Consider the following 12,597-nt stretch of genomic DNA (forward strand, 5'->3'; position numbering starts at 1 on the left):
TATGAGTCCCAGGGCCCTCGGAATCCGGCCGGCTGCTGCCGGTTCTCAGAGCGCTGAGCCGTGGATGAATTGCCCCTGTGGTCTCCCGCTGGGGCGTCAGAGTTGGGGCTCTGACTTGTGCAAGGTTACATCTGGAGTCCTGAGGGATCTGGAGGCTCTCTTGTACCCTTAAGTTGGACCTTTCAAGACTTCATGAGTGCTGACCTCCTTGAGGGGCTTGGGGAGCTGGGATCTATGATCCTCCGATCATGTCTGACCCCCGCTCTGCACGCACACACCACCCCGGCTCTCGCTTAGGTTCCGGCCCTGGGCTCTTCTGCGGGATCTTCGGGAGGTCTGCGTTTTGCTCTGCGTTCTGGAACTCAGTTTCCCCAGCGTGGGAAGTGGCAAGCCAGTCGGTCCCTGAACGCACTTCCCTTTGCTTCCGCCAGCAGGTGGAAGGGAGCCCACACGGCGCCTGAAAATGAAAAGCCATTGAAGGCAGCTCTGGGACCGCCCGTCGGACCCTGCGCGAGGGATTCCAAAAAGATCACCAGGAAGCCCAGGGCTTGGAGTTCCCGCTCCCCGGAGCCCAAGTCGGCCTCTGCCGCCGTCTCGGAGCCCCGCACACCTTGTAAGGGGGAGGCAGGCTTCTCTCTAGCCTCGCACCCCAGGAGGCGCGTTCCGAGGGAAGCAGCCACCGTGCCGCCTCTGCCTCGGCGTGGAACAAACGGTTAAAGATTTTGGGCAGCGCCTCGCGGGGGGAGGAGCCAGGGGCCCAATCCGCAATTAAAGATGAACTTTGGGTGAACTAATTGTCTGACCAAGGTAACGTGGGCAGCAACCTGGGCCGCCTATAAAGCGGGCGCGCGGCGGGGTTCGGAGCGCTGGCGACGGCGGCAGGTGGCGCGGGAGGCCGCGGCGCGCCATGGGGCTCCCGGCGCTGCTGGCCAGTGCGCTCTGCACCTTCGTGCTACCGCTGCTGCTCTTCCTGGCCGCGATCAAGCTCTGGGACCTGTACTGCGTGAGCAGCCGCGACCGCAGCTGCGCGCTCCCTTTGCCCCCCGGAACTATGGGCTTCCCCTTCTTTGGGGAAACACTGCAGATGGTGCTACAGGTAAGGGAGCTTGGGCGGGACAGGACGATTCTCAGGAGCCCGACTGGGCTCAGGGCTTCCAGAAGCCAGGGTAGGCGTCCCTTTGAGGGAGGTGACTATGGCTAGGATCCGGGCTAGCCGGAGGCGCGGCGCTCCCCGGCGCCCCCTCACGCCTGTCTCTCTCCTCCGCCCTCCTCTCCCAGCGAAGGAAGTTCCTGCAGATGAAGCGCAGGAAATACGGCTTCATCTACAAGACGCATCTGTTCGGGCGGCCCACAGTGCGGGTGATGGGCGCCGACAACGTGCGGCGCATCTTGCTCGGGGAGCACCGGTTGGTGTCGGTTCACTGGCCCGCGTCGGTGCGCACCATCCTGGGCTCCGGCTGCCTCTCCAACCTGCACGACTCCTCGCACAAGCAGCGCAAGAAGGTGAGGGCGGCGGTGCCCGGACAGGGAGGAGGACCCTGTCCCCTGGAGGGGTTCTAGCAGATAAATGCCGGGCGAGCGCTAGCTGCACGAGATGTCGGTTGGGACCCGTTCAAGCCCAGTTTAGCTCTATCAGCCGAAAAGTGCCTTGGGTCTGGCAGGGGTGAGGGGGGCTGGAAGGGGATCCCGGAAGGCGAGGGGGGCGGTTTTAACACTTTCCCTCTTCTGGAACTCAGGTGATTATGCGGGCCTTCAGCCGCGAGGCGCTCCAGTACTACGTGCCGGTGATCGCGGAAGAAGTGGGCACTTGCCTGGAGCAGTGGCTGAGCTGCGGCGAGCGCGGCCTTCTGGTCTACCCCCAGGTGAAGCGCCTCATGTTCCGCATCGCCATGCGCATCCTGCTGGGCTGTGAGCCCCGACTGGCGAACGGCGGGGACGCGGAGCAGCAGCTGGTGGAGGCCTTCGAGGAAATGACCCGCAATCTCTTCTCGTTGCCCATCGACGTGCCCTTCAGTGGGCTGTACCGGGTAAAAGAGCTTGCAGCGTGAGGAGCTAGGGGCGCGGGGACGCGGGGACGCGGGACGCGGGGGCTCGGCGTCAGCTCACTGCGGTGCGCTCTCTGCGCTCAGGGCATGAAGGCGCGCAACCTCATCCACGCGCGCATAGAGGAGAACATTCGCGCCAAGATCTGCGGGCTGCGGGCGGCGGAAGCGGAGGCGGAGGCGGGCGGTGGCTGCAAAGATGCGCTGCAGCTGTTGATCGAGCACTCGTGGGAGAGGGGAGAGAGGCTGGACATGCAGGTGAGTGGCAATTCCAGGAAGAGGCACTGCGGAATTTGGTCCTCTGGCTTTCCAAGGGCGGTACCTGGGGTCCCCAAAGCTGACGCCCAGACTCCACAGTGAGCAGACCGCCCAGACCCCAGGGATGGGACCCGGAAGGTTGAGACACCGGGTCCGGAGAGCTGTGGGAGAGGATGCAGCGGAACAGGGAGCGTGCCCTAGCCCTACCAGGCTTTCCGGGGAACGTTGGAATTTGCAAAATATAAATAAAGAATGTTGGGCGATTTTAATACAACCAAGGCTTTCATTCAAGAATTCCCAGCGTAGTGGGATTTTGCTGGCCTCCCTGCTCTAGCTGAACGAAAGGGACTATGCATTATGTTTAAAAATGTAGCCTTCCTTGGCTTTCTATCAGCAAACTTTTAGCTGGGCTCATCTTTCCAGAACCTTCAGTTGGGTTCTAAGTGATTGCTGTGTAAAATTGCATGCAAACTTGTAAAAAACGTTTGAATTATTCCATCCTTAGGCACTAAAGCAATCTTCAACCGAACTCCTCTTTGGAGGACATGAAACCACAGCTAGTGCAGCCACGTCTCTGATTACTTACTTGGGGCTCTACCCCCATGTTCTCCAGAAGGTTCGAGAGGAGCTCAAGAGTAAGGTAGGGGGACACTGGCCTTGAAATTAGCTTGAGAAATTCTGCTGTCCCCTAGCCATCTTGCCAATATGTAAGTGTGCTGACTTCTCTGAGTATTTTGAAAGCGCAGGGCCAAGGGGTGGGTGGGCCGGTGACGAAAGAGAATTAGCTTTGTGAATAAAAAGGAAGGAATTGTGAGCTGTGATCCCACTCAGGCAGGGTTTGATCCTTGTATTCCTACGCATTCTCCACTTTTTGCAGTGCATTGGAGATTTTCAGTTGGATTCCACTTTCTCGAATTTGTATTTCAAGGGCATGAATGGGGACTCCTAGGTGGTGGTGACAGTGGTGGTGGTGATGGGGGCGGGGGAGAAGCTTGGTGGTTCTAAGTGGGGAGCAGCCTTCTCTTGGAATTGTAAATAGATAGTGGATTTGGGCCAAGGGGTGGAGGCAAATGGTCATTAGCTGCTCACAGTTTCCCCCTCAGGGGGAAAACTCCCAATATGGGGCCCTTTGGGTCTAGTCGCCACTTAAGCCCTGTTTACGTCTGCTGGGCTGATTTTACTGGAGCACAAAATAACCGTTCACCTCTGTATGACTGTTTTGATAGGGTTTACTTTGCAAAAGCAATCAAGACAACAAGTTGGACATGGAAATTTTGGGACAGCTTAAATACATTGGGTGTGTTATTAAAGAGACCCTTCGACTGAATCCCCCAGTTCCAGGAGGGTTTCGGGTCGCTCTTAAGACTTTTGAATTAAATGTAAGTTAATTTGTTGTGGTTTTGAATCTCCCCTTGCTTCCCTGTGCATTGGTTTCAATTTCTTATGCTTTTGATGTCATCATCCTGCCCCCTGTGCGCACGTGTTTCCACCATCAAAATGTCTGTCTGCCCTGTCTCTCTCCACACATCCCTTTTTTTCAACTCATAATTGGTCCGGTTATCAGTGATAACTTTTTGTTGTTGAAAGTTAGATTCCAGTTTGTCAGCCCTTGGGACTTCATAATCTTTTGCAGGGATACCAGATTCCCAAGGGCTGGAATGTTATCTACAGTATCTGTGATACTCACGATGTGGCAGATATCTTCACCAACAAGGAGGAATTTAATCCTGACCGATTTATGCTGCCTCACCCAGAGGATGCGTCCAGGTTCAGCTTCATTCCATTTGGAGGCGGCCTGAGGAGCTGCGTAGGGAAAGAGTTTGCAAAAATTCTTCTCAAAATATTTACAGTGGAGCTGGCCAGGCATTGTGACTGGCGGCTTCTAAATGGACCTCCTACAATGAAAACTAGTCCCACCGTGTACCCTGTGGATGATCTCCCTGCAAGGTTCACCCGTTTCCAGGGGGAAACCTGATGGGTGTGAATGCCCAGCCTTCAGACTTATTTGAAGTGCACATGAGGTTTTACATAGTGTCATGTTGATTTTATTATATTTAATTTCTAAATGTATATTATAATATTTATGTGTCTCTACTACAGTACCACAGTCTTTAAATATTAAAATAATGAATTTGGATAGTTTCCAAATAAAGTAAAATCTGAAGGTGCTTGTCTTGCATTTAAGATTCCTGTGGGGGGAAAGCTCACTGGTTTTATATTTGTATATTTAGCCAGATTTCTAAGCATCTACCTGCATGGCTTTATTTGTTATCTGCGCATATCTGTTTTCTGTGAGGAAGAAACTTTAGCTGCTTTTTCTCTTCACAGTTATCAGAAAAATACAAATGTGAGTGTGAGTTAGTCCAACATTTGTAAATGTTTCTATGGTTTAGATTCCCTATTTGGAAAATCTATCAAAGTTAATTTTAGATTTTTTTTTTTTTTTTTTTTTGCTTGCTTTGCTTTGGGGAAAGATGAATTTGAAAAGGTAATGCTTGAGAACATCCTACTCTAACCTAAAACCTTCAGCCATAAACTTAGTACGTTTAATAAACATAATGAATCTATGTTGTTGCAGAGTGCCAGCACTGTTTTTCTGAAGGTTTCAGGTAAGAGGAAGCCGGTCACTCTAATTATGGACAGTTAGTGACCAAAAATGAGACCAGAAGTTGCATCTGAAAACAGTATTGGAAGAGGCCAGTCTCTGGTTTAGATAAGCTAGTCCAGGCTTTTCTTTATTGAAAATAAGGCGGGAGGAGTAGATTTAGCAAGCTGACAGATAAAGTTTTTATCTATGCCAGGCAATAGGGTGTGAGCCTGACAGGACTGATAAAATGGCCCAGTCATGACCTTGTGAACCTTGGCTAACCTCCGTGAAAGCGCAGTTTGGTCACATTTCTGACCCTGGCATAGCCATGTTCTGAACTGGAGGCCAGACTCTCTATCCAGAAAGGTTAGCCCCGGTGACTTGCTTATGCAAGCACATTTTCAGTTTTGAAATGGCACAATCTGCTTACTGAACCTCTGATGGCTTGTAGGTTTTGGACTTTAAAATTTTCATTACAATTTTAGAATTTGGCAATACTGCAGAAGCTGGGTGGTCTAAATAGGTGTTTGAAAAGGGTTCTGTCTGCAATTAGAGTTACATGTTCCACCTGACTTTACTTTTTAGGTAGAACTTGGATTGTACTTCTTGCTGGAATCCTCTAATTTTTAAGGGGTGTTTGTATAATAACTTAAAATGTCTTATAATAACTTTATAATGCTTTTTTTTTAGTGAGAAATTACAGGCTTATTTAGTTTCAGCCAAAGCTTTAGTGAAACTTGGTGTGCAAGATGACCCCTCCCCTCGTAATATTTGCCCCAGATCCTTCCAGCTAGAAGCACATTAGCCTGAGGACATTATTTCAGGTAATTTATACAAGGCCATATTTTATAAGGGTTTCAATACCTTTCATTTTGCCAGAGGACAGTTAAGTGTTTTAAAATAACATCTTTGGTGACTCTGTGACCCCATGTCTCTGTGAGCATAGTGCAGGAAAAAAATCGAACCGTTTAAAAATATAATTCAATTTTTAAAATTTGCCTCTATCTTTCATCTGGAGAATGTTGAGGAAAGCACTTCTGGCTTGAATCTCCCAGGTTACATTTAGCCCAATTATGCTCATCGATTACAGAGTAGTACAGAATTTACCCTGAAAATACGTTAAAAACACAACCTTTGATAATACGCTTAGTGCTGCGTGAAGACAGTGTAAAGATGTTTGGATGTGAGGCAGAATCAATGTTTGTGGACTGCCATATTGAACATTAAACAGGTAAACAGGCCTGGATCACGTCTAGCTGGGGCAAGCATGTTTTATGACACGGACACCTTTGGGTCAGTGTTCAGGCATCACTCAGTGGAGAAGTGTTTCAGGATGTGGTGACTGTTCTAGATTTAGGATTGGCCCAAGGTATGGATTGGCCCAAGGTAGGGGAGACCATTGTGAGAGATGGCTGCGGGGCTTCCTGCGGCATGCTGAAACGTCATGGTGTGCTCTCCAGGGCCTTGGTGGGGAAGCCAAGCTGGCCAAGTCGGTGCCCTCTGCCTCCCATTCCACACGTGCCCTTGCCCCAGCCACCTCGCATAAACCCTCTTGTCTTCAGTCAGGGGGTGTGGCACCACCAATGACAAGCTATTGTCGGAACAGGCATGTGGAAACCTCCAGCTGGGTCTATAATGTGTGAGCATTCAGAGGGATGTAGCCTTCACCCAGCTCAGCCTTGGGAGGCCCACTGAGGGACTGTGATTTGCCTGGGGCCACCCAGGGAGTGGCTGAACCAGGAAAGGCCTCCTGCTGCCTTTTTTTTTTTTTTTTTTTTTTTTGCTTTTTTCTTTTTTCTTTTTTTCCCCAGCAGCTAATAACACCTGCCTGGTTTATCTCCAACTTTCTGTTGGCAGACAAGTAGATTCAGGGGTCTCTAACCTCCTAACTTCTGGATGTGTCCCCTGCTACCATTCCCCTGCCCTCTGACAGGCCAGATCACTTCTCTTGCAGGCTGCCAGAGGCAACCAGTAAAATGGGAGCGTGACAGGAAGTGGCTGTTCCCCTAGACCCCTCATCGGTGAGGTTTCAGGGTGCTTTTGCACCTTGCCACACCCCAGAGGTCCACAAGGGGGCGGGCTTCTCCCTTCTATGCCAACCTCAGGGCCCAGTGGTTTTCCCCACCAGTGTCCATGAAATCCAGCATCCACGGACTCTGGCCCGGGGCCTGCTTTTACCCCAAACAATGAGAGGCTACAGACTTCCCAGGCTTAGCAAGTACTCAGCCTCAGGCCCGGTCAAGGCTGCCTGGCTTCTCTGGAAGGGTCACCCTGGGCACCCTGGGTGGATCTGGATCACCATTTAGTTCCTGAAGTGGCCATGATCTGTGGTCTTTGAGGTCACCTGGCTCAGGTGTCCACCATTACCCACATACAGCCCACAATCTGACCTACATTGCTGTTGGTATCTCTGGAAAATGGCCCTCAGTTTGGGGAAGGGGAGAACACGGTTTTCGAAGGACAGGGGCAGTGTTCGGATGACCTTAACCAGGTCCAGGAGCCGTCCCACAAAAGTACCATGCAAGGAACTGGGGATGTTTAGAGAGGTTTTGGCGGCTCCGCCTTCAAATAGTTAAAGGGTTGTTGCAGAAAATACAGGTTCAGGCCTGTTTCAAAGGACAGACCATGCACTTAGGAGGGTAAGTTAGAAGGAAGAAGTTAACACCATATAAGGAAAACATTTTGAGGTGACTAGAGCCCCTTGCTGATGACACAGGTTACCCTACGAGTGAACAAGCTCCCTGTCAGTGGAGGCATCCACACAGAAGCTGGAAAACTAAGCCACTGTAAGGATTCTGACATGGAAGGAGAGGTTAGGTTCAATCACCCCCTAGTTCCTTCACAAAATTAAAGAGTCGTGATTCTCTGAGTTTTGATTCTGTATCAGTTCCGCAGCTACTCACTTTCCTTTGAAATGCAGATGAACTCCAATCTAGGGAGACAGGACATCCCCGAGTCATCTTCCAGTGACATTCAGCAGCTCTTGTTGACCATTCTGCCAAACTTGGGAGCCAAATATGAAGGTGGGAGCCCAGGGGGCCTGATGTGTGATCTCACAGAGACACTGAGTCCCCTGTGTGGATTGCTGGGGACCCTCCCTCCCGCCCTGTGGCCGAGCGCTTCCAGCTCCGGCTTCTGCATCTGCTCTGGCAGCGGGGCTTCGCCTGGCTGTGTCTTGCTGAGCATCCACTTGACCCAGCTTCTAGGGTTGTAACACCCTGCCACCTTCCCCAGTGCTCCCCAGCCTCCATGATGCCATGCGTCCACGCCAGACTCTGCCCAGCTGTCCTTTCTCTTCCCCTCTGGAGAGCTAGTCTGAGGCAGCCACTGCCTCATGGCTGGAAAGTGAGCCCGCCCTCCTGTGCCTCCCTTGGCCCCCACCCAGAACACACCCACACATAGTAGGTGTTCTTTGGAAGAGAAGGCTTCTTGGGGCCAACCAACACCCGTCACTTCATGTCTCTCCGGCTTTGCAGTGCCATGTTTTTCTTTGAAAAGTGAAACTCATCCTTGGAAAATCTCAGTGGCCGCAAGCTTACACGGCTGTGGTTTAACAGCATGTTGTGTTCCTGAAATCGGCACTTCATGGGTATTAGGCCAAACAAGCTCTCCTTCTTTTGAAGTAGAGTCAACTTGAGTTAGAAACCTGGGACAGGGTGGAAACTTAGCCCTGGATTACGTGGTGGGTTTTCTGGGCGAGGGTTATCATGTTGCAGTCCTCATAACCGGACCCCTGCAGCACAGAAGCTGACCCACACTGCAGTTCTCACGACTGCCAGTCCCCTCCATTGTCCGTCGGGGGGCGGGGGGGTTGGAAAGCTACTCACTCATTTTTGACCATAGATGCTTCCAGATTTTTATCTGAAGTCACTAATGGGTTCACTTAGCTCAAATGCATTGTGAAAAGAAGACAAGGGGCTTTGCTTATAATAGATATTTGACAAAACACATGAATTGATTCATTACGTACAGTCATACAGTCAACGTAACAGTGGCTTATGCAATGATAGAGGAGGGGATTAGGTATTCTGAAATGGAAAGTTCCTTTAAAGTCAATTAGTCACAGACTTTTGGAGCTGGAAGGGAGATTACAGACAGGTCATCCGAACCCCTCCGTGTACACCTGAGAAATCTGAGGCTCAAAGAAATTTAAAGTCAAAACACAGAATTAGGACTGGCAGTTCAGTGTTCGATACATTATGATTAGCCCTCAATTTAAAAAATCGTATTCTTTGTTTATACATGTGCCAGGGAAAAAGGGCAGGTGAGCCGATTATTTGAGACCAAATTGCTTCCAGGTTCTTACTCCTCCTGTGTCTCTGAAAGTGCCCGGGCTCTCACAGGTGCCTTGAGAACTTGGAGTTGAGTGGCCCCCAAGGATCGGACATGAAGCCTGGCTGAAGGTACAGACTTCTGGCATTTCTGGTGTGGCGGGGGGCTCAGTCTGCACACTGGTAGAGCCAGATCATCAGGATTTTGTCTTTTTTTTTTTTTTTTTTTTTGGCTGACCAGCAGAAAATGGTTTCTGTTATGGTTAAATTGTATTCCCCCACCTTTCTGCCCAAATATGTTGAAGTCCTAACCCTCACTTAGGACATCAGAATATGACTTTATTTGGACATAAGGTCTTTACAGAGATAATCAACTTCAATTGAGGTCTTAGGGTAGGCCCTAATCCAACATGGCTGGAATCCTTATTAGAAGGGGAAATTTGGACACAGAGACAGTCACACTCAGAGGGAAGATGATGTGAAGACACATGTGGAGAACACCATGTGGAGACAGAGGGTTGAAGTGACGTATCTAAATACACCAGAGGCCAGGAAGAGTCAATGAAGAATTCCCCTCCGGGTTCCAGAGGGAGCTCACACTTTGATTTTAGACTTCTAGCCCCTAGAACTATGAGAATAAATTTCTGCTGTTCTAAGCTTCTTAATGGAAGCCCTAGAAAACTAATACAGTGCCCCCAAGCAAGAAACCTCATTTGTGAGAAACAGTGGTTCTTTCTTATGTGTCAGAATCCCCTGGAGGGCTTGTTGGAATACGGATTACTGGGCTCCACCCCAGAATTTCTGGATTTCTGGATTGCTAGAAATTTGCATTTCTAGCAAGTTCCCAGGTGCTATTGGTCCCTGGACCACACTTTGAGAATCACCAGTGAAAAGGGTTCTGATCTCTAAGTAAAGGAGGAGTCTTAGGAGGGCCAGCATGTAATGTTAACAAGTGGCATTAGGCAGGGAGAGAGACAGCGAGAGGGGTGGGGGGGGGGGGCGGCAGTGTGTGCTGATACAGGGCAGGCCAGTCCCCTCTGGAGGGGCAGGTCCTGCTCAGCTCTGGCCTGTCCTTGATCTGTCGGAATAAAAGTGCTTCTAATTTTTCAGCAGGTGCTGGAAATCCATTTGTACATGGGAATATCCTGGTTTTTAGATTTGGTAACTAATTCACATTAAAAGAAACTTATGCAGGCAAGATACAACTTGTTTGCAGCCCTACTGGCTGCCAGTTTGCAACTTCTTGGGTTTTGGGTCCTTGGGAATTTTTGGAGTTTGATAGAAAGTGGCTTAGGTGAGTGGTTCCATCTCAGAATCTCTCCTAAAGTTGCAGTTAAGATGTTGGCTGGGTCTATATCCTCTGAAGGTTTGGTTAAAGCTGGAGGTTCCACCTCCAAAATGTCTCCCTCATACGGCTGTTGGCAGGAGGCCTCAGTACTTTGCTATATGAATCTCTCCACAGGACTGCTTGGGTATCCCTGCAACATGGCAGCTAGCTTCCCCTAGAGCAAGTGATCTAAAAAAGCAGTAAGACAGAAGCCTCAATGACCTGGCCTAGGAAGTCAAGCCCCATCATTTCCACAGTGTCCTATTTTAAAAAAATTATTATTGAAGTATAGTTGTCATCACAATATCCTATGGACTAGACAGGTTAGCCCTATTCAGGATAGAAGAGACCCACATAAGGATGTGAAAACTGGGAGTTGAGAATCGTTGTGGGCTGGCTACCATACTAAGTGTTCGAATCGATGGGGAGCCTCCTTTTCTGCCCTCTCTTTAAACTATTTTCATCTTGTTTCTGGACAGTCATTGATTTCTAAAATTTTCATTGTAATATTTCATTTCCTCTAATATTTTCATCATTACCTATGGACACTTATAGCTGCCATCAGAAAAGATCTATTACAGAGTTTCTCAGAATTTCTAAGGGATCATCTGGGCCAAGGTTGCAAATTGGAAAATCTTGGGTAGAGCTTGAGAGAGTGGATATTTAAGTTCTTCTGTTTGCCAAAGTCCCCCACCAGCCTACTTCATTCATTTTTAGGACTTCTCAGGCTTCTGAGGTGCCTGACTCTGACCTAATCCAATTGTCCTGGTTTGCCTGGGACTCAGGACTTTCAGTGCAAAAACAGAGATAGTCCTGGGAAAACTCACATGGATGACCATCCTAATCAACGACATTATTTGACAAATGAGGGAAATTCAGTTCAGATAGCAGATGTGAATCGATTAGATCCTTACAGTCAAGGTGTGGTCCACGGACCAGCAGCATCTGTATCACCCCGTTGCTTGCTGAAGGTGCGCCAACTCAGACCTCACCTCAGTCCTGCTGAATCACCCCGCAGTTTACCAAGAGTCCCAGGTGAGTTTCATGCATTAAGTGGTTTGAGACTCTCTGGATGGAAGCAAAATCTGAACTTGGGTTGTCTAAGGATTCAGATTTGCTGTCCACGTTGGTAAAATAGACCTAACAATGACCCACTTGTGCTGTGGTGCTCCCACCTTGACACACCTATCTCATTTTTCCTTCCTGCCTCCCCTAACCCCCGAGAATGAAAAGTGTCTCAAATTTCATTGTTGGAAGGAATCTAAAATTCCCAATTCTCACCTGGGTTTGAGTAGTGGTTTTCATTAAACACCTTTCACAGTGAGTTTTCTCCCCTCAAACCAAATGCCATAAACAACACAGATTGGGGGAGATTGCTGGGCATTTAGGTTATTTCCAGGTTCTGATATTGCAAGCAATGTGCCGTAAGTAGCCTTGTATGTGCAGTCTTACGTGAAAACTAGTGCTTTATTTCTGTAGGATTGATTACTGAAACGGGAGTTGCTTGGTCAATGAGGATGTACATTGAAAACTGCAATGGATATCCAAAAGGTTCCTGGCCAAAGAGGAGTGCTTTTAAAAAATAGTGGTGCATTTATATTATGGAAAAGTCCGGAGCCATAACAGAGTGAGTACAATAGACTTCCGCTGACCTTGAGCAATGGCTATGACCTTAGGGAGAACCAGCTGCAGAGGGACTTAGCAAACTGGCGAGGAGAATTGAGGAGGATGTTTTGCAAAGAGATTAATCACACTTTCTGAATGTATCTAGGGCTACTTCTGGTTGTAAAGAGCGTGTGTTGATTTTGCAATCATGAACCTTAGGAGAGAGAAAAACCCGAGACGCCAGCCAGCCTTCCCACCTCCAGCCACACCCCCTCTCTCTGCTTTAACAATGTCCGATTTGCCAGTTGTGAGCGTCTGATTGGGTGAGCGCAGGTCACGTGCCCACGAGCCGCGCGAGGGAACGTCTGACCTCCTTCCGGCTGAGGGGCCTTGCCATCCGCTCACCTGAGGGGTTGCCGCTTGAACCGGAGGCGTACTAACCCACCAAAAGGGGGGTGGCCGCTTGAACCGGAGGCAACTAACCCAGGCAATTTGGCTACTAACCCA

At 49.4% G+C, this 12,597-nt stretch overlaps 1 protein-coding gene across 1 annotated transcript; it reads left to right on the plus strand.

Moving 5' to 3' along the window:
* The first annotated feature begins 335 nt into the window (after positions 1–335).
* LOC122493035 (cytochrome P450 26A1) lies at positions 336–4,468 on the plus strand. Its single transcript, XM_043596995.1, has 7 exons — positions 336–1,096; positions 1,279–1,503; positions 1,737–2,027; positions 2,130–2,300; positions 2,806–2,940; positions 3,527–3,679; positions 3,934–4,468. Exons 1-7 carry the CDS (start codon positions 908–910, stop codon positions 4,273–4,275), a joined length of 1,506 nt encoding a protein of 501 aa, XP_043452930.1. The 5' UTR covers positions 336–907; the 3' UTR covers positions 4,276–4,468.
* Positions 4,469–12,597: the final 8,129 nt, after the last annotated feature.

Source organism: Prionailurus bengalensis, chromosome D2 (assembly GCF_016509475.1).
Source record: "Prionailurus bengalensis isolate Pbe53 chromosome D2, Fcat_Pben_1.1_paternal_pri, whole genome shotgun sequence".
Lineage (NCBI taxonomy): Eukaryota > Metazoa > Chordata > Mammalia > Carnivora > Felidae > Prionailurus > Prionailurus bengalensis.